At 41.9% G+C, this 22,473-nt stretch overlaps 1 protein-coding gene across 2 annotated transcripts in view; it reads left to right on the plus strand.

Annotated features, from left to right (window-relative positions):
• KIAA1328 (KIAA1328 ortholog) overlaps window positions 1-22,473 on the plus strand; it is a 289,603-nt gene that overhangs the window by 8,867 nt on the left and 258,263 nt on the right. Inside the window, exons 2-3 of one of the 2 annotated variants that reach the window (XM_073618414.1) lie at window positions 2,200-2,235; window positions 6,047-6,189. In XM_073618414.1, coding sequence (XP_073474515.1) covers window positions 2,200-2,235; window positions 6,047-6,189 — 179 coding nt within the window. Of the gene's footprint in view, window positions 1-2,144; window positions 2,236-6,046; window positions 6,190-22,473 lie in introns of both variants that reach the window. The other variant, XM_073618423.1, reaches the window with a different exon arrangement.

Below are 22,473 nucleotides of genomic sequence, written 5' to 3' on the forward strand. Positions count from 1 at the left end.
TGCCGTCCTGGAAGATGACTAGAGAAAATTGACAGTTACTTACCGATAACTGTTTTTCTAGGATATCTTCCAGGACGGCAGGCCTACTTCCCACCCGTTGGAGGAGGGAAAATGGTAGAACACTAGAAGGTGAGTACCTATGAGGAATGATTTCCCTTGTGAACCAGGTTCAGGAGTTACTTCTCTACAAACTGAGGATCAAGGGGAAGGGTGGGGACTTAAAACAGCTGTCGATTGATTGTGTTTCCTGTAGGGAGGAGCCTCTCATCTCAGGTGTGCCGTCCTGGAAGATATCCTAGAAAAACAGTTATCGGTAAGTAACTGTCAATTTTTTTTTTTTCAAAATGTTTTCATCTTATCTTTTCTTCTTTTTTTTTTTAGTAATATAAAAACCCAGCATTGTTTAAATGCCACCAAAATAAAGCTCTAGTTACATGGGGGGGGGGGGCTGGAAGGTGTGTGTTACTATGAGGACCAAAATAATGGGGGGGCTGGGAGAGGTGTCACTATGGGGACCAGATACATGGGGGGGGGACAACTGGGAGGGGTGTGTCATTATGGGGGTCAGAAGGGGTCTGTCACTATGGGGGCATAGTACATAGAGCCCATTGGCAGCTGGGAGGGATGTGTCACTATGGGGCCCATTGGGGGCTGGGAGGGTATGTCCTTAAGGAGCATGGTACATGGGGGGCTGGGAGGGATGTGTCACTAAGGGGATATGGTACATTGGGGGGCTGGGAGGCGTGTGTCACTAGGGGGACATGGTACATGGGAGGGCTGGGATGGATCTGTCACTAGGGGGACATGGTACATGGGGGGGCTGGGATGGATCTGTCACTAGGGGGACATGGTACATGGGGCCCATTGGGGGCTGTGAGGGATGTGTCACTAGGGGGGCATGGTACATGGGGCCCATTGGGGGCTGGGAGGGTATGTCCTTAAGGGGACATGGTACATGGGGGGGCTGGGAGGGATGTGTCACTAGGGGGTACATGGGGCCCATTGGGGCTGGGGGACATGGTACATGGGGCCTGGGAGGGATGTGTCACTAGGGGGACATGGTACATGGGGGGGCTGGGAGGGATCTGTCACTAGGGGGACATGGTACATGGGGCCCATTGGGGGCTGTGAGGGATGTGTCACTAGGGGGACATGGTATATGGGGGGGGGGGCTGGGAGGGATGTGTCACTAGGGGGACATGGTACACGGGGCCCATTGGGGGCTGGGAGGGTATGTCCTTAAGGGGACATGGTACATTGGAGTGTCTTAAGTGTGACCTGTATCATGGAAGCTCCCCCAAGTAAAGGCAAGCAGGGAGAAAAGAACGAATTACCAGAATTGCCTGTGTTCTCCTTTCAGTTGATCTTTCCACATCATTGTCTTACCATGCCTTGTTCTGCACTGTGTCTCTGTGTGGAGGTGGCAGTGCCAGGCTTTGCTTCCTTGTGTGAAAGCAGCCGTCCGCTGATGGAAATTTATGATTTAAAAAAAAAACAATTAAGCAGAAGGAGCTGTGGAGGAAGTATAGAACCTCACAAGCAGGGAGATCCTTGCACTGCAGCTCCTCGGGTACAGCTTCATCTCCAGCAAGGAGAAGAGTGAGCAGCACTGAAGTGACATCACCAAATCTCACTAGAAATCTTCAGGGAGTAGCTAGAAAAGGTAGCAGTGCCTTTGTAATGAGACTGTGGGGTTGATTTTCTAAAACCGGAGAACGCAAAATCTGGTGCAGCAGTGCATGGTAGCCAATCAGCTTTTAACTTCAGCTTGTTCAATTAAGCTTTGACAATAAAACCTGGAAGCTGATTGGTTTCTGTACAGAGTAAATCGCCCCCTATGACAGTGATGGCGAACCTTGGCTCCCTAGATGTTATGGAACTACATTTTACCATGATAAATAACTACACTGCAGAGTGCATGAGCATCATGGGAAATGTAGTTCCAAAACATCTGGGGTGCCGAGGTTCACCATCACTGCCCTATGAGTACCTAGGCACGGTCACATGTGGGAAGTGTCTGGCTATTTTTCAGGAGGGAGAGGTGCACTTTTGAGGGTACTGCTTGGGCACAATTAACATGTTCCCCATAAGTTGTGAAATCTTCACTTTTGACCTCAGGTCCACTTTTTCTTTTTTTATAAAAGAATTCTGGAAGGAAATCTTCGCCATGAAATTAGCTTTCCTTAATGTCCTATCCAGATTCAGATGAGGAACAACAGATGGTCTATGTACCAGGTATGTCTGATGACCTTAGGATGCTTTCATACTTTATTTGTGTGAACAAAACTGATTCCTGTCTACACCTGTTATACATTGAATACCAATATATTTTTCCTTGGAATGGTTTGCCTGGAGTTCAGCTTTAAATCAAACCCACAATAAGTAATCGGCTGAAATACTGGTTCTCAGTATTGGTTTTCAGATGCTGACTTGACCAGATTCACAGCAATGCCTTTCTCATGGTCATAGTTTAGCATGGCCATACCCTAGTGCTCCCGTCTCATTAAACATATCAGAGGTTCAGGTGCTTGTGGAGAAACCGCACCTCAAAAGTTCATATGATATTTCATTAATATTGACGTATGTTTGAAACTGAACACCCCCCCCCCCCCCATTTTGGATGAATATGGAATAGTTTAAACTCCTGTCCATTTTTTTATTTTTTATTTTTTTTTATTGAAAAAGGAAGTGAGAAGAAGTCTTGTTAACCACTTAAGGACTGAGCCTCTTTTTTACACTTGTTTACAACCATTTTTTTTTTTTTTGCTAGAAAATTACTTAGAACCCCCAAACATATTTTATATATATATATATATATATATATATATATATATATATATATATATATATATATATATAATTTTTTTAACACCCTAGAGCAGGGATATGCAATTAGCGGACCTCCAGCAAAACTACATGTCTCTGGGTGTCATGCTTGTGGCTGTCAGTCTTGCTATGCCTCATGGGACTTGTAGTTCTGCAACAGCTGGAGGTCCGCTAATTGCATATCCCTGCCCTAGAGAATAAAATGGCGGTCGTTGCAATACTTTCTGTCAAACCGTATTTGCACAGCGGTCTTACAAGCACACTTTTTAAGTTAGCCCATTTTTTTAATATTGTGAAATCATCTCCTGTAGTAGATCTGTAGTCTCTGACCATCTCCTGTAGTAGATCTGTAGTCTCTGACCATCTCCTGTAGTAGATCTGTAGTCTCTGACCATCTCCTGTAGTAGATCTGTAGTCTCTGACCATCTCCTGTAGTAGATCTGTAGTCTCTGACCATCTCCTGTAGTAGATCTGTAGTCTCTGACCATCTCCTGTAGTAGATCTGTAGTCTCTGACCATCTCCTGTAGTAGATCTGTAGTCTCTGACCATCTCCTGTAGTAGATCTGTAGTCTCTGACCATCTCCTGTAGTAGATCTGTAGTCTCTGACCATCTCCTGTAGTAGATCTGTAGTCTCTGACCATCTCCTGTAGTAGATCTGTAGTCTCTGACCATCTCCTGTAGTAGATCTGTAGTCTCAATATCAAGAAAGTTGACCACCACTGATTTGTTTTTTCTCAGCTGGGGTAGAGCTGCATGATTCTGGCTAAAATGAGAATCGCGATTCTTTTGCTTAGAAGATAGATCACGATTCTTGCAGCGTAACATCATCTTTCACATTAAAACAAAAAAATTGGGCTAACTTTACTGTTTCGTTTTTTTTTTTTTTTTATTGATTTTGAAGTGTATTTTTTACCAAAAAATTGCATTTGAAAGACCGCTGGGCAAATACAGTGAGACATAAAATATTGCAGCAATTGCCATTTTATTCCCTAGGGTCTCTGCTAAACTATATATAATGTTTGGGGGTTCCAAGTAATTTTCTAGCAAAAAATATTGATTTTAACTTAAGAAAGAAGTGTCAGAAAAAGATTTAGACTTTAAGTGGTAAAACTTCCTGCATTTACACCTTGTTGAAAACTTGGTGGACTGCCCAGATTATTTATTTACACAGAAGTTCTATCCCTTTGATCTAAGAAGGAAGCTTAGTTACAATGTTTCAAGTTAAAGACTTGGCAGACTGCCCAGATGCTTTCTTTTGACAGCTGAGTGAGCAGATAAAGTCTCTCCACTTGTTTAAATGAAAGAATCGGTAAAATCTGCAGGAGGGGTGGGGGGTGAATCAAGATTTTTTTTAACGATTAATTGTGCAGCTCTAAGCTGGGGTGATAAATGTAGTTGTCTTATGTATAGCAAGTCGCTAAAGGAAGAATCTACAAAAGAATAAACCTAATCATGAAATTAAAGAGCAGCAAATGTGTAAACTATTTTTATAAAAAAAAAAAATACTTTAAGGTACAGCTAATAGAGCTGCACGATTCTGGCCAAAATGAGAATCACAATTTTTTTGCTTAGAATAAAAAGATCACGATTCTCTCATGATTCTCGCGGCGTAAAATCTTTCACATTACACAAAAAAATTGGGCTAACTCTACAGGCTAGTTTTTTTTTAAATTCATTTAAGTGTAATTTTTTCCCCCAAAAATTGCATTTGAACGACTACTGCACAAATAGTGTGACATAAAATATTGCAACAACCACCATTTTATTCTTTAGGGTCTCTACTAAAAAAACATATATAATGTTTGGGGGTTCTAAGTAATTTTCTAGCAAAAAAAAAAAAAGGTTTTAACTTGAAACCAACAAATGTCAGAAAAAGTTTTAGTGTTAAAGTGGTTATGCTTCCCTCCTTTACACACCAAAGTGTATTCCTTTGATTTAAAGGACAACTTATTACAATGTTTATACTTAAGTTCCACTGCTAAAGAATGTTGTGATTCTTGGCAGACTGCCCGTTTTTTTTTTTTTTTTCCCCCTTTCTTTAGCAGAGCAGAGAGAATTCTCTGCATAGAAAGAATCGGGAAATACTTTGTCAAAATCGCAAGAGGGAAAAAATTGCGATAACGATTAAATCATATAGCTAAGGCCTCATGCACTAGAGACGCTGTTAAACACGTGTTCAGAGGAAGTTGGACACTTTTTTCAACTGCCCCTGAACTCATTCAATGTTATCCTATGTGTCCATGTACACAGTCTTGTTTTTTGGCGTTTTTAGGCAGTTGCATTTAACCTCGTTTTTCTAGAAGCAAAAAAATGGGTTCAGACGCAAAAGTTTTCCACGTTTCAGACGCTAAACATGGGTACTGCGTTTAGCCGCGTTTGCATTTATAAGTGTTTTTAAAGGAAAATTTTACGACCCGACTTTGGGGCCCCATATCTCAGGGCCACTTGGTGTTAGGAACCCCAAATTTGCAAACACAGTGGAACTAGCACTACAACATACCCAAAGTCGGGTCAAAAAATGTCATTCTCTGCTGCAGAAGTGCTTGACATTTTGCGACCAGACTATGGGGCCCCTTACCTCGGGGCCACTTGGTGTTAGGAACCCCAAATTTGGTGTGCTAACACAGGTGGACTAACACCATAACATACCTAAATTTGGGGTTCCTAGCACCAAGTGGCCCCGAGATATGGGGCCCCAAATTCGGGTCAGAAAATTTCATTCTCTGCTGCAGAGGTGCTTGACATTTTGCAACCCGACTTTGGTGCCCTGTATCTCGGGGCCACTTGGTGCTAGGAACCCCAAGTTTGGCGTGCTAACACAGTTGGACACTATAACATATCCAAATTTGGGGTTCCTAGACCTAAGTGGCCCCGAGATACGGGGCCCCACAGTTGGGTCGCAAAATGTCATTCTCTTGCTCTGCAGGCGCTTGTAGACGCAAACGTGATAAAATGCGGCTAAACGCGGCATGCAAACGCGGCAAAACGGGCATTTCTAAACGCCGGTTTCAGCTTTTAAAAACGTGTTCAGCAGAGTTTGCACCGACGTCTCGTGTGCATGAGGCCTAATACAGCAAGATGTATGCTTGCTGAAAAAAACAAAAAAATATATAGTTTTGTCTTTGATCAGTTTTGCAAGGTTATGTTATGTTTTTTTTGTTTGGTCGGGTATGAGACATTGCGATGTTTTGATGCTATGGGCTTGTCACACTGTCTAGGACTCTGCAGTGAAGGTAACCTCAGATCAGCTTCCAAGTTTAAGAATTTGAAACCTGAAGAAAGAAAGGCCAGAGCTGCAGCTCCCGTCCCAGAGGCTTCTATGGAGTTGGTACCAGACTGGACACGGCACAGAGATCAGCAGGTAATGTACTGCTTATTGCTTTAGCCCCCTTTCCTTATAGCTCATGTCCAGGTCCCCCCCCCCCTCCTCTCCCTTCCTTTGCCTCCCTCGCTATATAATCCCTGAATATGTATTCCTGAATTACCTTGTTTCCCTGTGGTGTAAACTAGTAGTAAGATGGCTGGTTGCATGTTTAGTAGGGACCAAAAGTTCTGTGTTCTGCAGCCGCTGGGTTCAATGTTCTGCTGGTTGGCAAGAGGAGCTACCAATCCTTTCCATGCTGCATTTCTATTAATACAGGAAGTCCTGATTTGATAAGGCCAGCCCCTTTTTTTTTTAAATGAAAGTATTAGAGGGCATTGAGGAGGCTGGTCCACCTAGAGAACAAGCACAGGCAGAGGTGACTGGTCTCCTGCATAGGAGGTGCTGCTTTTCCACTCAGTAAAAAAAATTAGAGACTTCTCTACAAACTAGGGAACCAGCATGGGGGAGCAATTTAATAAATCCCTGTAAAATATATCGTTTCGTAATTTTAAGAGTCCTCAGTCTTTACTTTTGGTTTTGCTGTGACCGGACCCTGCTAGATCAGACATCACCCAGAGATGCTCTTCAAAGTGTATCTCAAGGCAGAATATCCTAATGCCGCGTACACACGATCGGAAATGCTGCCAGCAAAACTCCGATGAGAGCTTTTGGTCGGAAAATGCAACCGTGTGTATGCCCAATCGGTCTTTTGCTGGTGGAATTCCAGCCAGCAAAAGATTGTGAGGAGGTTCTCTAATTTTTCAGTCGGGAAAAGTTCCTATCCGAAAATGCCATCGTCTGTATGCAATTCGGCGCGCAAAAAACGAGGCATGCTCGGAAACAATTCGACGCATGCTCGGAAGCATTGAACTTCATTTTCTCGGCTCGTCATAGTGTTGTACGTCACTGCATTCTTGACGGTCGAAAGTTTAGAGAAGTTTTGTGTGACCGTGTGTATGCAAGGCAAGCTTGAGCGGAATTCTGTTGGAAAAACCATCCAAGTTTTTTTTCTGATCGAAATTCCGATCGTGTGTACGGGGCATAAGTCATAGAGAACACAGGTGCACAGGTGGAGTATTCATAGAGCCTGCGTTCTAGTCTGGTATTTTCAGGTGATTGGACACTGGCAAGCTTTTTAAGAGTACACTCCCTGGGTATCACACCTATAACCCTACCCCACATAACTGTGAAGTGGAAGGAAAATTATACATTTTCCAATTTTTAAAAAAAAATATGTGAAAAGTGTGGCATGCATTTGTATTCCGCCCTCTTTTCTCTGAATACCCTTAACTAAAATCTAGTGGAACCAATTGACTTCAGAAGTCGCCTAATTAGTAAATAGAGTCCACCTGTGTGTAATTTAATCTCAGTATAAATACAGCTGTTCTGTGAAGCCCTCTGAGCTTTGTTAGAGAACTTTAGTGAACAAACAGCACCATGAAGGCCAAGGAACACACCAGACAGGTCAGAGATGAAGTTGTGGAGCAGTTTAAAGCATGGTTAGGTTATAAAAAAAAAAAATCCCAAGCTTTGAACATCTCACAGAGCACTGTTCAATCCATCATCCGAAAATGGAAAGAGTATGGCACAACTGCAAACCTACCAGGACATGGCCGTCCACCTAAACTGACAGGCCGGGCAAGGAGAGCATTAAATCAGAGAATCAGCCAAGAGGCCCATGGTAACTCTGGAGGAGCTGCAGAGATCCACAGCTCAGGTGGGAGAATCTCTCCACAGGACAACTATTAGTCATGTTCTCCACAAATCTGGCCTTTATAGAAGAGTGGCAAGAAGAAAGACATTGTTGAAAGAAAGTCATAAGAAGTCCCATTTGCAGTTTGCGAGAAGCCATGTGGAGGACACAACAAACATGTGGAAGAAGGTGCTCTGGTCAGATGAGACCAAAATTTTAACTTTTTTGGCCTAAAAGCAAAACGCTCTGTGTGGCGGAAAACTAACACTGCACATCACCCTGAACACACCATCCCCACCATGAAACATGGTGGTGGCAGCATCATGTTGTGGGGATGCTTTTCTTCAGCAGGGACAGGGAAGCTTATCAGAGTTGATGGGAGGATGGATGGAGCCAAATACAGGGCAAACTTAGAAGAAAACCTGCTGGAGTCTGCAAAATTCTCTGGTTTGATGAATCAAAGAGATGAATCTTTGATTCATCAGACCAGAGAATTTTGTTTCTCATGGTCTGAGAGTCATTTAGGTGCCTTTTGGCAAACTCCAGGCGGGCTGTCATGTGATTTTATTGAGGAATGGCTTCCGTCTGGCCACTCTACCATACAGGCCTGATTGGTGGAATGCTGCAGAGATGGTTCTTCTGGAAGGTTCTCTCTCTTTGACCTGAATGGCAAGCGTCCTGTCTGGAGGAAACCAGGCACCACTCATCACCTGGCCAATACCATCCCTACAGTGAAGCATGGTGGTGGCAGCATCATGCTGTGGGGATGTTTTTCAGTGGCAGGAGCAGGGAGGCTAGTCGGGATCGAGGGAAAAATGAATGCAGCAATGTACAGAAACATCCTTGATAAAAACCTGCTCCAGAGCTTTCTGGGGCGAATGGTCATCTTCCAACAGGACAATAACCCTAAGCACACAGCTAAGATAACAAAGGAGTGGCTACTTGACAACTCTGTGAATGTACTTGAGTGCCCCAGACTTGAACCTGATTGAACATCTCTGGAGAGATCTGAAAATGGCTGTGCACCGACACTCCCCATCCAACATGATGGAGCTTGAGAGGTCCTACAAAGAAGAATGGGACAAACTGCCCAAAAATAGGTGTGCCAAGCTTGTAGCAGCATACTCAAAAAGACTTGAGGCTTTAATTGGTGCCAAAGGTGCTTCAACAAAGTAATGAGCAAAGGCTGTGACTACTTCTGTACATGGGATTTTTTTTTATTTTTAATTTGCAAAGATTTCAAACAAACTTCTTTCACATTGTCATTATGGGGTATTATTTGTAGAATTTTGGGGAAAATAATGAATTTTATAGAGAAGTATGTTTTTTTTTTTTTAAATTAAAGGTTCATACTTTCCTAGGTGGATGCAGCATCAGACCATTGGTTGCACAGTTTACCACCACTTCCGCCCAGACCCCTTTTATAAGGTTTTCTTGGACTCCCACCCATTTTCTATGCAGGCTTCACTACAGCACGCCCTGCACCTGGTGTGCTGCATACGCCTTCTTGGACGTGCTTGCCTGTAAGCCACACCCTCTTCCGTAAGTACCTCATGGGGGACACGCTCACTCATAGTAAAACCACGCAAAAGGGGTGGCCTATTCAAAAGCTGAGGCAAACATTCTCTCTCACGAATGCCCGCACAACCCTCAACCTCAGTTTCGATGCTTCCCTTTCACCTAAATAGGACCAGATTTTACCACCAGTCTTTGTATCTGATTTAGCTCTACCTCGGGCACAAAAGCAGCTGCCTACCTAAGGAAGACTTTTCTGCAACTATGTCAAAATTCCTCGGACAAGCCTGTCCAGGTCTGAGACACTAAGCCCTTTTCCCAATCCACCATCTCTACCCGAGTCATCTCCAGATATGCCCACCATGTAAGAAGTAGATGTAGAATGGAGTGGAGAGGACTTGGAGGCTGTGCAAGATTTCTTTCCCAGACGCCTTATATTGTAGCTTCATGCTCTATGCTTGCCAACCTGAATATGCTCACTTCTATTGTGCGCAAAAACCTCAGCATTGTTGCACTTGAATCTGCCCTGTCTTGCCAGGCCCTTTAGGATATAAAGAGACCTGCTACATTTAAACAGGCATTCCCTGTTCATGAACGAATAAAATGGGCAATATGGCAATTGGGTCAATCTAGGAAAGTTTTTCATCCCTCTGAAAATCATTGCCAGGCTCCATCCAGTGGAAAAAGAGTCCACAGAAAAGTGGTCTGTTCCATTTGTAGATCTACAGTCTGTCTTAAATAAACATTTCACTGTACCAATTAAATATGTTCCGTCTTTCAGAAATTCTGGTGATTTTGAAAGTTTGAGACGCTCTTAAAGGCTTTCTTTATACTTGCAGGTCCAGCTCTGCAACCAGCTACTGCTGTAATTTCTGTATGTCAAACCACAGCTAACTGGACTAAGACAATGAACAACCTACACAATCCTGTATTTCAGGAATCTACTTTAACTGAGCAGTTACTTTCCGCCCTGTTATTATGTGGATGCTCTAGCACAAGTAATGACACAAATTTACACAATGGCTCTAATTTCCATTTACACACGCAGAATCTTGTGGGTCAAAGTCTGGTCACCTGAAGCTGCCTGTAAGACATCTCACACATGCCCTTTTGAAGGAGGTCATGTGCTTAGTGAAAAAACTGTGGGAGGACTTCGCGCTTCAAATCTATCACATAAAAGGTGTCAGTATAACAACCTATAAATGTGCAGCTAAAGTGGCTGTACACATATATATAAATGTGAGTGAACACAACAATGAATAAACACACATAAAGGTAATCAAATGAATCCAAATCTGTTGGTGACACACATAATCTTCATAAGTGAAAAGTTCATATTGTCCTCTTCAAAAAAACCAAAATCCTGTATGACTGTAGCTGGGATCAGATATGGGGGATAATGGAGACAGTTTATAAATGGGGGGTCCGGTATATCCGGGCTCTCTAGCCTCTCACCTTAAAGAAGGGGAATACAGGCATCAGGTGTCTGCTGCAATCAGTCCTGCAAAGTGCAGTGCATAAGATAATCCGGGTGTTGCGCCTCTAATGATAAGATGATCTTCCCGGCGTGCAGATGCCTATAGGAACAGAGAAGGGGAGAGAGAGGAGAGGGGTGCCCACCTTGGGCTCCACCGGTCCGGTGGAAAAGGTAAAGAGGGAAAAGAGAGAAGTCTCCAATAGTGTAGTAGATTTGACCAAAATAGTGTTTATTAAAAATGAGGGTGGTCTCTTACATTTAAAACATGATAAACAAGCATAAAAACAAGAGAGAAAGCTGGAGCGGCGTCCGAGGAGGCGTCCGAGGCGCCTCCTTACTAACTTCCGGTTACGTATTAGTCTCTGCCAGGGCGTGGCAGAGACTAATACGTAACCGGAAGTTAGTAAGGAGGCGCCTCGGACGCCGCTCCAGCTTTCTCTCTTGTTTTTATGCTTGTTTATCATGTTTTAAATGTAAGAGACCACCCTCATTTTTAATAAACACTATTTTGGTCAAATCTACTACACTATTGGAGACTTCTCTCTTTTCCCTCTTTACCTTTTCCACCGGACCGGTGGAGCCCAAGGTGGGCACCCCTCTCCTCTCTCTCCCCTTCTCTGTTCCTATAGGCATCTGCACGCCGGGAAGATCATCTTATCATTAGAGGCGCAACACCCGGATTATCTTATGCACTGCACTTTGCAGGACTGATTGCAGCAGACACCTGATGCCTGTATTCCCCTTCTTTAAGGTGAGAGGCTAGAGAGCCCGGATATACCGGACCCCCCATTTATAAACTGTCTCCATTATCCCCCATATCTGATCCCAGCTACAGTCATACAGGATTTTGGTTTTTTTGAAGAGGACAATATGAACTTTTCACTTATGAAGATTATGTGTGTCACCAACAGATTTGGATTCATTTGATTACCTTTATGTGTGTTTATTCATTGTTGTGTTCACTCACATTTATATATATGTGTACAGCCACTTTAGCTGCACATTTATAGGTTGTTATACTGACACCTTTTATGTGATAGATTTGAAGCGCGAAGTCCTCCCACAGTTTTTTAGTTTGCTGAAGTGTAGTGTGAACACTTTTGACTTTGCGGCAGTTTTGAGAGACATCATCACATAATACTTACGCTCACTTATTTCTATTGCTTTATTCACAGATTCACTTTTTATTTAATTTGTTCCATTTAGATTGAGACACATTCCTTTATTCCCTATAGCGCGAGGGACACTACCACATTCATGTGCTTAGTGAGACACTTAACAAAATGATCAGAGATGTCAGAGGAGGGATGATCTTCTTCCACAGTGGAAAATTCCAGCTCAACTTGTTCGCTCAAATCAACCAAAATCTTCCCAAGATTTCTTCCTTGAAATAGTTGTGCCTGTATTCCTACAGGACTGGTTCAAAAGATTCTGTTCAAACCTATTCACAGTACCAAAGCCCAACAAGGTATGCTTCTTATCTTAAAAAATATTTTTAAATCTTGTGACGTGATAATGATGTATTGCAACCCACGTGAAGAATAAAAATGTGGCGCTATTCTAATCACTCTTTCCGTAATATTACCATTACAAGTGAATATTCTAAATTCATAACCCTTTTGTTCAAAGGGTGTGAATCAAACACATAATTAGTGAAAAATAGTGATAATAAAAATCAGAAAATACAAACAAAAAAACAAAAAACAAAAAACACCAAAACGCAATGAAGTGACTTCAGTGACTCAGTGATATTGCTGAAAATCGCAGATGTGTCAATTCTATAATCAAGTGTGCAGTTGATCAATACCACACTCAGCATGAACTTCGTGACTAAATAACAAAAAAGGTCCAATAGTAAGTGCACATATGTGAAATAAAAAGTCCGTGTTGAAAATGCACAATAAATAGTGTCACAGCAAATCTTGGAAGATCCTGCAGTAAACTTGAACTCTCCACCACACCTCTGTGTTCAGTGTTCCCTCTCCCAATAGACAGTCTCTTACCAACTCTGTATGCCTCCACTTTCGTATGAGGCTAGCAAGCATAAGAATATCCAGGCAATCAGAAGAGGTTAAATGTATTCCATTCAGGGACTCGTTCCATATATAAATGAGAAAGAACTCCCAATAGTGTGATAACGTAAAAACTTTTAATATCCACACTATAAAATACACTACAAAGGGTACACTCACATTGTGTCAACTTTATAACAGCACATCAAAACACTCCACGGCACTCTGTGCACAGCAATCTCAACAAGGTAATCTGGGTGGTCTATCCTAAGATCTTCACATAGGGTGTGTGGTCACGGAGGACCTCAATGCCAACAGTGTGTGTAGGGGTCTATCTCACCCACTCCTCGCTCGCTCTTCCAATGACTCCTCCGTCTCCCTGACAAGTGAACCGCAGCTCCTTGTTCTATTAAGCCACACAGTCTCTGGTGTTTATCCTTCTCTCGGCCTTGCCCCCGACATGTTTCGCTACAACTGTAGCTTATTCATGGGATAGGCCGCTCAGATTGTCAATCTACTTATATAACCTCCCTCCCCTCTGTCTAACTAAGGGGATCTCAGTGCGCATGCGCGTCCCGCGTGTCCCGCGCATGCGCAGTTAGAGTGTCCCCATAACGCGCAAACCACAGCTAAATACAGCTGTCTGTTTATCCTGTCATGTTATTCTCTGCAGCGGTTTCAAGTTATTAGCATCCCCCTGCTCAATATCTATGGATCTGAGTGTCCTAAAGCCCAATGACAGTTTAAAAGTTATATTGAATGTCCTGGAATGTATTTCAGAGCGCTTTCTGCGCTTAATACTGACACAAATTAAATAAATAATATAGGAGTGCTTTAATCCCCTCTCCATTAACCCTAGGAATCCAAAGCTTCTCAAATTGTCAGCTAATACTCTCATTGGTCTGTAGCATTGAGTGTCCTCACTACCACACATCAAAAAGAGGTGTAAAACCATATATTAATAATCTGTAGCTCTAGAAATTAAAAATTATAAAAATATATATATAATGCATAAAATTATATCAAATGGAAGAATGGGCTTGGCTAAATTCAAAATAAAATGAGATCAGACATATTGCATCTGATGTTACTACAACTGCCTCTATTAATATCAGTCATATGTGACCAATTTCAGGAATACTATTGCAGTATTCCAAAAAATTCTGCCTGAAACCATTGTATATCTATAGCTATATCACATATCATTATATCAGGATATCTATACTCCATATTCTCACATAGGTAATATATCCATTATTTCTAATTGGCATGGTCATAACTCAAAGTTATCATCTGATTATCTTCAAAGAATAATACATCAGGGACATACATACAGTACGTGCACAAATATATATAAAAATATAAAAAATATATATATATATAAAGATAAAAAATTATATTATGTAAAAAACTGGACAATCTACTAACAGGCATCGCATTATCTTACTGTTAGGAAAGTTCTGTATTCATCTTATCTCAAAATAACCCCATTTATCCTGCAGGAAGTATGAATACAACTCTGGGGTATATGGGGAAACAGTACCATTTTACCTGGAGGCAGGGATTAATGTGCCAATCTTAAACCCGAGAGAATATGCCTACTCAGCTAAAAATCGTTGATGAAGCAATTGAGGTCTAGCTCAATGTTGAGCCCCCTCGGAGTGAGGCTTTTAAACAGGAATATCCATTCCGTTTCTCGGCGTGACAAATCCCTCACTCTGTTCGAGCCTCTCCAGGAGGGGTATACCACCTCTAAGCCACAGAATTGTAGCAAGGATGGGTCCCGTTGATGTTTCTCCCTAAAGTGCATAGACACGCTATGATACTTGTACCCATTTCTTATGTTGGTCAGATGCTCACTAATCCTAATCTTTAGTTGCCTTTTCGTTCTACCAACATAATACAAGCCACAGGGGCACCACATGAGATATACTACATGTGTGGTGGTGCACGTGCTAAATTCCTTGATCTCAAACCTATCCCCCTCTCTGTTGGTGACAGTGGTGACACCTCTATTCCTAACCTTTACTGTCTTACAACAGATACACTTCCCACAGCAGTAAAAGCCCTTAAAACCAAAGGACAAAGATCTTAAATTAGGTGGATCAAGGATCTTTTTCACTATTTGGTCTCCTATACTCGGGGCTCTTCTATATATAAACCTCGGCTGAGTTGACAAGATATCCCCCAGATATTTGTCTCTACATAGTATGTGCCAGTATTTTCTAAAGATATGCTCAATGTCCTTATACTGACAATGGAACCCGGATATAAAGCTTAATTGATGCCTGGTTTCCTCATTTTGTACTCCTTTTTCTTTCAGGCATTCCTCTCTAGGGATTTCAGCAACTTCCTCTATTATTTCAGCTAATACGTCTTCCTTATAGCCCTTCTGCATAAATTTTTTCTTCAGGATATCAGATTGAGTTAGGAAGTCTTCCTTCAACGTGCAATTCCGACGGATCCGCAGCAGTTGGCCCTTCGGTATGTTTTTTATCCATGATGGATGATGTCCACTAGCCACGGACAAATAACTGTTGCGGTCCGTCGGTTTGAAATACACCTTGGTTTTCAGTGATCCATTCATTTTTTCTATAGTGACATCAAGAAAATTGATCGACTCCTCACTAACTTGGTATTCCAATTTAATGTTGTTTGTGTTGTTATTAAGATGTTTCAAGAATACCTCCAACGATTCCTTCGTGCCCTGCCATATTAGCAAAATGTCATCAATGAACCTTCTGTAGAAGACCATTTCAGGTCTATTGATGTTAAAAATACGTCTGTCCTCCCATTCAGACATGAACAGGTTGGCGAGGCTGGGGGCGTATTTTGCCCCCATTGCCACGCCAACCTGCTGGGAATAGAAGTGTCCATCGAACCAGAAGTAGTTGTGGGACATGCAGAAATCTAGTGCATGTCCCACAAACTTCTTCTGCGCGAAAGGAATGTCGTCCCGTTTGCTGAGCGCCCAATTGAGGGCCAGCGCTGCATCTTCATGCTGTATATTGGTATACAGCGACGCTACGTCAGCTGTCACCAAATAAGATGTCACTGTGGGGTCAAGCTTCACTGGTTCCAACAATCGTAGCAAGTCCGAGGTATCCTTCAGATATGCTTTCGTTGTCTTCACACTTCACAGAAAATACTGGCACATACTATGTAGAGACAAATATCTGGGGGATATCTTGTCAACTCAGCCGAGGTTTATATATAGAAGAGCCCCGAGTATAGGAGACCAAATAGTGAAAAAGATCCTTGATCCACCTAATTTAAGATCTTTGTCCTTTGGTTTTAAGGGCTTTTACTGCTGTGGGAAGTGTATCTGTTGTAAGACAGTAAAGGTTAGGAATAGAGGTGTCACCACTGTCACCAACAGAGAGGGGGATAGGTTTGAGATCAAGGAATTTAGCACGTGCACCACCACACATGTAGTATATCTCATGTGGTGCCCCTGTGGCTTGTATTATGTTGGTAGAACGAAAAGGCAACTAAAGATTAGGATTAGTGAGCATCTGACCAACATAAGAAATGGGTACAAGTATCATAGCGTGTCTATGCACTTTAGGGAGAAACATCAACGGGACCCATCCTTGCTACAATTCTGTGGCTTAGAGGTGGTATACCCCTCCTGGAGAGGCTCGAACAGAGTGAGGGATTTGTCACGCCGAGAAACGGAATGGATATTCCTGTTTAAAAGCCTCACTCCGAGGGGGCTCAACATTGAGCTAGACCTCAATTGCTTCATCAACGATTTTTAGCTGAGTAGGCATATTCTCTCGGGTTTAAGATTGGCACATTAATCCCTGCCTCCAGGTAAAATGGTACTGTTTCCCCATATACCCCAGAGTTGTATTCATACTTCCTGCAGGATAAATGGGGTTATTTTGAGATAAGATGAATACAGAACTTTCCTAACAGTAAGATAATGCGATGCCTGTTAGTAGATTGTCCAGTTTTTTACATAATATAATTTTTTATCTTTATATATATATATATATTTTTTATATTTTTATATATATTTGTGCACGTACTGTATGTATGTCCCTGATGTATTATTCTTTGAAGATAATCAGATGATAACTTTGAGTTATGACCATGCCAATTAGAAATAATGGATATATTACCTATGTGAGAATATGGAGTATAGATATCCTGATATAATGATATGTGATATAGCTATAGATATACAATGGTTTCAGGCAGAATTTTTTGGAATACTGCAATAGTATTCCTGAAATTGGTCACATATGACTGATATTAATAGAGGCAGTTGTAGTAACATCAGATGCAATATGTCTGATCTCATTTTATTTTGAATTTAGCCAAGCCCATTCTTCCATTTGATATAATTTTATGCATTATATATATATTTTTATAATTTTTAATTTCTAGAGCTACAGATTATTAATATATGGTTTTACACCTCTTTTTGATGTGTGGTAGTGAGGACACTCAATGCTACAGACCAATGAGAGTATTAGCTGACAATTTGAGAAGCTTTGGATTCCTAGGGTTAATGGAGAGGGGATTAAAGCACTCCTATATTATTTATTTAATTTGTGTCAGTATTAAGCGCAGAAAGCGCTCTGAAATACATTCCAGGACATTCAATATAACTTTTAAACTGTCATTGGGCTTTAGGACACTCAGATCCATAGATATTGAGCAGGGGGATGCTAATAACTTGAAACCGCTGCAGAGAATAACATGACAGGATAAACAGACAGCTGTATTTAGCTGTGGTTTGCGCGTTATGGGGACACTCTAACTGCGCATGCGCGGGACACGCGGGACGCGCATGCGCACTGAGATCCCCTTAGTTAGACAGAGGGGAGGGAGGTTATATAAGTAGATTGACAATCTGAGCGGCCTATCCCATGAATAAGCTACAGTTGTAGCGAAACATGTCGGGGGCAAGGCCGAGAGAAGGATAAACACCAGAGACTGTGTGGCTTAATAGAACAAGGAGCTGCGGTTCACTTGTCAGGGAGACGGAGGAGTCATTGGAAGAGCGAGCGAGGAGTGGGTGAGATAGACCCCTACACACACTGTTGGCATTGAGGTCCTCCGTGACCACACACCCTATGTGAAGATCTTAGGATAGACCACCCAGATTACCTTGTTGAGATTGCTGTGCACAGAGTGCCGTGGAGTGTTTTGATGTGCTGTTATAAAGTTGACACAATGTGAGTGTACCCTTTGTAGTGTATTTTATAGTGTGGATATTAAAAGTTTTTACGTTATCACACTATTGGGAGTTCTTTCTCATTTATATATGGAACGAGTCCCTGAATGGAATACATTTAACCTCTTCTGATTGCCTGGATATTCTTATGCTTGCTAGCCTCATACGAAAGTGGAGGCATACAGAGTTGGTAAGAGACTGTCTATTGGGAGAGGGAACACTGAACACAGAGGTGTGGTGGAGAGTTCAAGTTTACTGCAGGATCTTCCAAGATTTGCTGTGACACTATTTATTGTGCATTTTCAACACGGACTTTTTATTTCACATATGTGCACTTACTATTGGACCTTTTTTGTTATTTAGTCACGAAGTTCATGCTGAGTGTGGTATTGATCAACTGCACACTTGATTATAGAATTGACACATCTGCGATTTTCAGCAATATCACTGAGTCACTGAAGTCACTTCATTGCGTTTTGGTGTTTTTTGTTTTTTGTTTTTTTGTTTGTATTTTCTGATTTTTATTATCACTATTTTTCACTAATTATGTGTTTGATTCACACCCTTTGAACAAAAGGGTTATGAATTTAGAATATTCACTTGTAATGGTAATATTACGGAAAGAGTGATTAGAATAGCGCCACATTTTTATTCTTCACGTGGGTTGCAATACATCATTATCACGTCACAAGATTTAAAAATATTTTTTAGATACTATTATACACTAAGTGGCAGCTTTAGATAGGCTTTACCAATTGATGTTTATCACCATTTAATTGATTTGCTCCGAGGCGCAGTGGTGGTTGGTTGTGTGTATGTAGGACGTTACACATAGAAGGACCGTTTATTCATGCTTCTTATCTTGCACCTAAAATCCCTCAACAAATGCCTTCACATTCCAAAATTTTGTATGGAATCTGCAAGGTCACCTATTGCCTCTCTGAGACAAGAGGAATACTTTGCATTTGCAGATATACAAGAACCCTTTTTGCGTATCCTCATTTATCTAATTTCAATTGAGACCTCTCTCGCACATCTTGTTGGAATTGACCAAGCAGGTGACCTCTCTTGACCTGCCCATGCTCCTATGCTGCCAAACAAGGAATTCCCTAGTATTTGTGGATCTCCAGCCCAGCCTCCAGTAATAGGGAAGTGTTTCCTTCCTTATCACTGGAAAGTAATAACTAGAGATGCCAGTTGTTCAGGCTGGGTAGGAGTGTTCCAGTCCTTCACAGTTCAAGGAACACTGTCATCAGTGAAGGTCCGATCAATAAGGATGGCTCTGCAACACTGAACTCCCCCCATCTGCAAGTACACCCAATCAAAGTTTAATCAAATGTCACGGCTGTGTCCTACATCAACCACCAAGGGGTACCATGGTTCATGAAGTCTTGATGGAAGCAAGCAAGATTATCTCTTGGATGGAAAAACACAGTCCAATGATCACTGCTGTCCACAACCTAATAACTTCTCAGCTGTCATTTCCTGGACCAAGGAGAATGGGCCCTTCATCCTGACATCTTCAACCTCATATGTCCGATATGGGTGACCCTGGACATGGATATTCTGCCCTCATGATTCAACAAGTTGCTTCAGTTTTGTCAGAAACAAGGATCCTCTAGCACTAGCATTGGATGCCTTGGTAATTCTTTGGTAGCAGTTCAGGTTAATCGGTGCGAATTCTGCCTTGCCTGCTCCACAAAATAGACCAAGAGAGCAAACTGGTGACTCTCATTGCACCAAACTGGCACAGAAGAACCTGATGATATATAGAAATGCTCTGACTACTAGGAGATGAACCCTGGCGTCATCCCAACAGGCCTGTTGTCTCTGGGCCCTCTATTCACCCTGTTTCTCAGTTACTGGCTTTTAACAGCATGTTTGTTGCAGTCCTGGTTTTGATGGGACTGTGGGGTCTCTGAGTCTGTCATCCCAAGTTTGCTAAAGGCAAGAAAAAAACACTTCCAGAAAGATCTACTAACATGTCTGGAAATCCTTTATCTGATATGAACACACTTCAATCCAATATACTACTTTGTGCCTCAAGTTCTGGCCTTCCTAAAATTGCGACTTGACCAGACCTTTGCCTTAAGTACTGCTTTTAAATGGACATGTTTTTGGCCTTAACTCTTCCCCTTTTTTTCAAAAGCATCTGACCACCTCCTTGTCTTTTATAAAAGGTGCATCTCGGATTAGGCCTCCTCTACAGGACCCTATGCTTTTTTGGGACCTAATCTAGTTCTTTCCTCTGCAGAAATCACCCTTTGAAATCCCCTTAGATGATCTTTTCTGCAAAGTGGCCTTCTTGGAGACCCGTCTAGCAGATGTGACAGCAACTGAGTTACCGGCGCTCCTTGAAGGAGCAATTCCTCATTCTTCATAAAGACAAAGTAGCTGTACTCCCAAGACAATCTCTTCTTCCTAAAGTGGTATCAGTCTTCCACATCAACTAAAACATAGTCTTGCCTTCTTTGTACTCTTCTCCAAAGTGCCCAAAGGAAATTGCTCTTTACTGCCTAGATGTATTCAGAGCCATCAGTCTACTTCAGAACAGCCTCTGTCGGGAAGACTGACTCACTATATGTCCTACCCTCTGGACCTTGCAAGGGACATCTTCATGGATAGATTGATAAGACAACTCCTCACCAGAGCTTACACGTTAATGGACATAGCTCCATGTCAGTGGGTGTTTCCTGGTCATTTGGGCACCAGGCCTCTGTTGCGTAGCTTTTTAAGCCTGGTTCTCTATTCATACCTTTTCTAAGTTTTACCAGGTGGATGTCCAACTTTCTGTGGATGCAGTTTTCAACTCAAATTGCTTGCTGTGGCAGTTAGGTTGGTTGGCACAGTTCTGTGTTTTTTTTTTTTTGTTGACCACCCTGCTCATTCATCCCATATCCCAGTGTCTGATTGCTTTGTCGGTGTTCTGTTCTGTGGAATTAAGATGAGAGGAATTTTGTAAATTCTATATCTTGGAGTACAGTACGCAGGCTACCCCCCCCCCCTATTCCTGGGTCTCTCTGCATTGCTAGTAAACCGGAGGGGAGTGGGGTGTCGTGTAGAGCTGCACGATTAATCGTTAAAAAATTCTACTTAACCCCCCTCAGGATCTTAATCCGGCATTTCCACGATTCTGTAAACAGTGCAGAACTTTTCTCTGCTCACTCACAGCTGTAAAAAAAAAAAAAAAGAGCCTCTACAAATGTTTATCAACATTTCTCAGCACTGAGAGATAACTATAACCAATGTATCAATCTGTTCTTTTAGATAAAGGAATCAACTTCTGTCTGCAAATGTGGTCGTTTTAACCACTTAAAGACCAGGCCTTTTTCTGACACTTGTGGCTTTATAGGTTAAAATTAGTATTTTTGCTAGCAAATTACTTAAATCCTCCAAACATTATATATAATATATTATATACATTTTTTTTTTTTTTAGCAGAGACCCTAGAGAATAATATGGCGGTTGTTGTTACAATATTTTATGTCACACAATATTTGTGCAGCAGTCTTGGGTTGGGGGGGGTGGCACTTCAATGAATTAAAAAAAAACTAAACAGCAAAGTTAGCCCATTTTTTTTGTATAATGTGAAAAATGTTACGCTGAGAATCAAGATCTTTATTCTAAGCAAAAAAATTGTGATTCTCATTTTTTCCAGAATCGTGCAGCTCTAGTGTCGTGTCCTCCAACGCATGCTAGTGTTCAATCACCTGAAGCTACAGGCCTATAACGCAGTGTACTGTACTTCCAAGATATGGAAGTTACAGATAACTCAAAGTCCACTGTATTTATTTTTTTTGTAAGATTGTTTCTCCGCCCCTCCATGCAATCTCCAAGTCTTGTTATTGCACATCCTGATTGATGCCGTCAGAGACATAGATGGCATGAAGGGGTGCTGCTGGGTAGATGGTTGGCAGGTTCCAATGCTGATTGCTGGACAACCCGGAGCACGGAGAGACGTCAAACTAACACATGGTGTGTGTGCAATGTGCTGCCATCAAAATTGGTATAGGTGCTTTTTTGTGGGGGGTGGGGCAGAATGCATGGCTTCCTTAAATTGTAACTGAACCCAAAGTAATAGTTTCATTTTCCATTACATTTTCCAGTGCACATTTCTTTTATATGTGTCCTATTTTTTTATTAGACCTTTTTCAGGGTGGCTATGTTAGCCTTACATGATCTTACTGTAGGGATAGCATAGCCACTCTCCTCGATGTTCTTGTTGTGAACTCCATTGCTACGAGTCGCCGCTGCCACATAGCACCTCCTACAACTAGTAATGAAGCTTCACAGCACTGTCCACAGTCCAGCTGGCTGACATTGTCCCCAGGAAATGGCAGACACCTTGCAAATAATTGGGGAGCTTACACCCGCATTAAAAAATGTAGGTGCAAGT

Source organism: Aquarana catesbeiana, linkage group LG01 (genome assembly GCF_042186555.1).
Source record: "Aquarana catesbeiana isolate 2022-GZ linkage group LG01, ASM4218655v1, whole genome shotgun sequence".
NCBI classification, from domain to species: domain Eukaryota; kingdom Metazoa; phylum Chordata; class Amphibia; order Anura; family Ranidae; genus Aquarana; species Aquarana catesbeiana.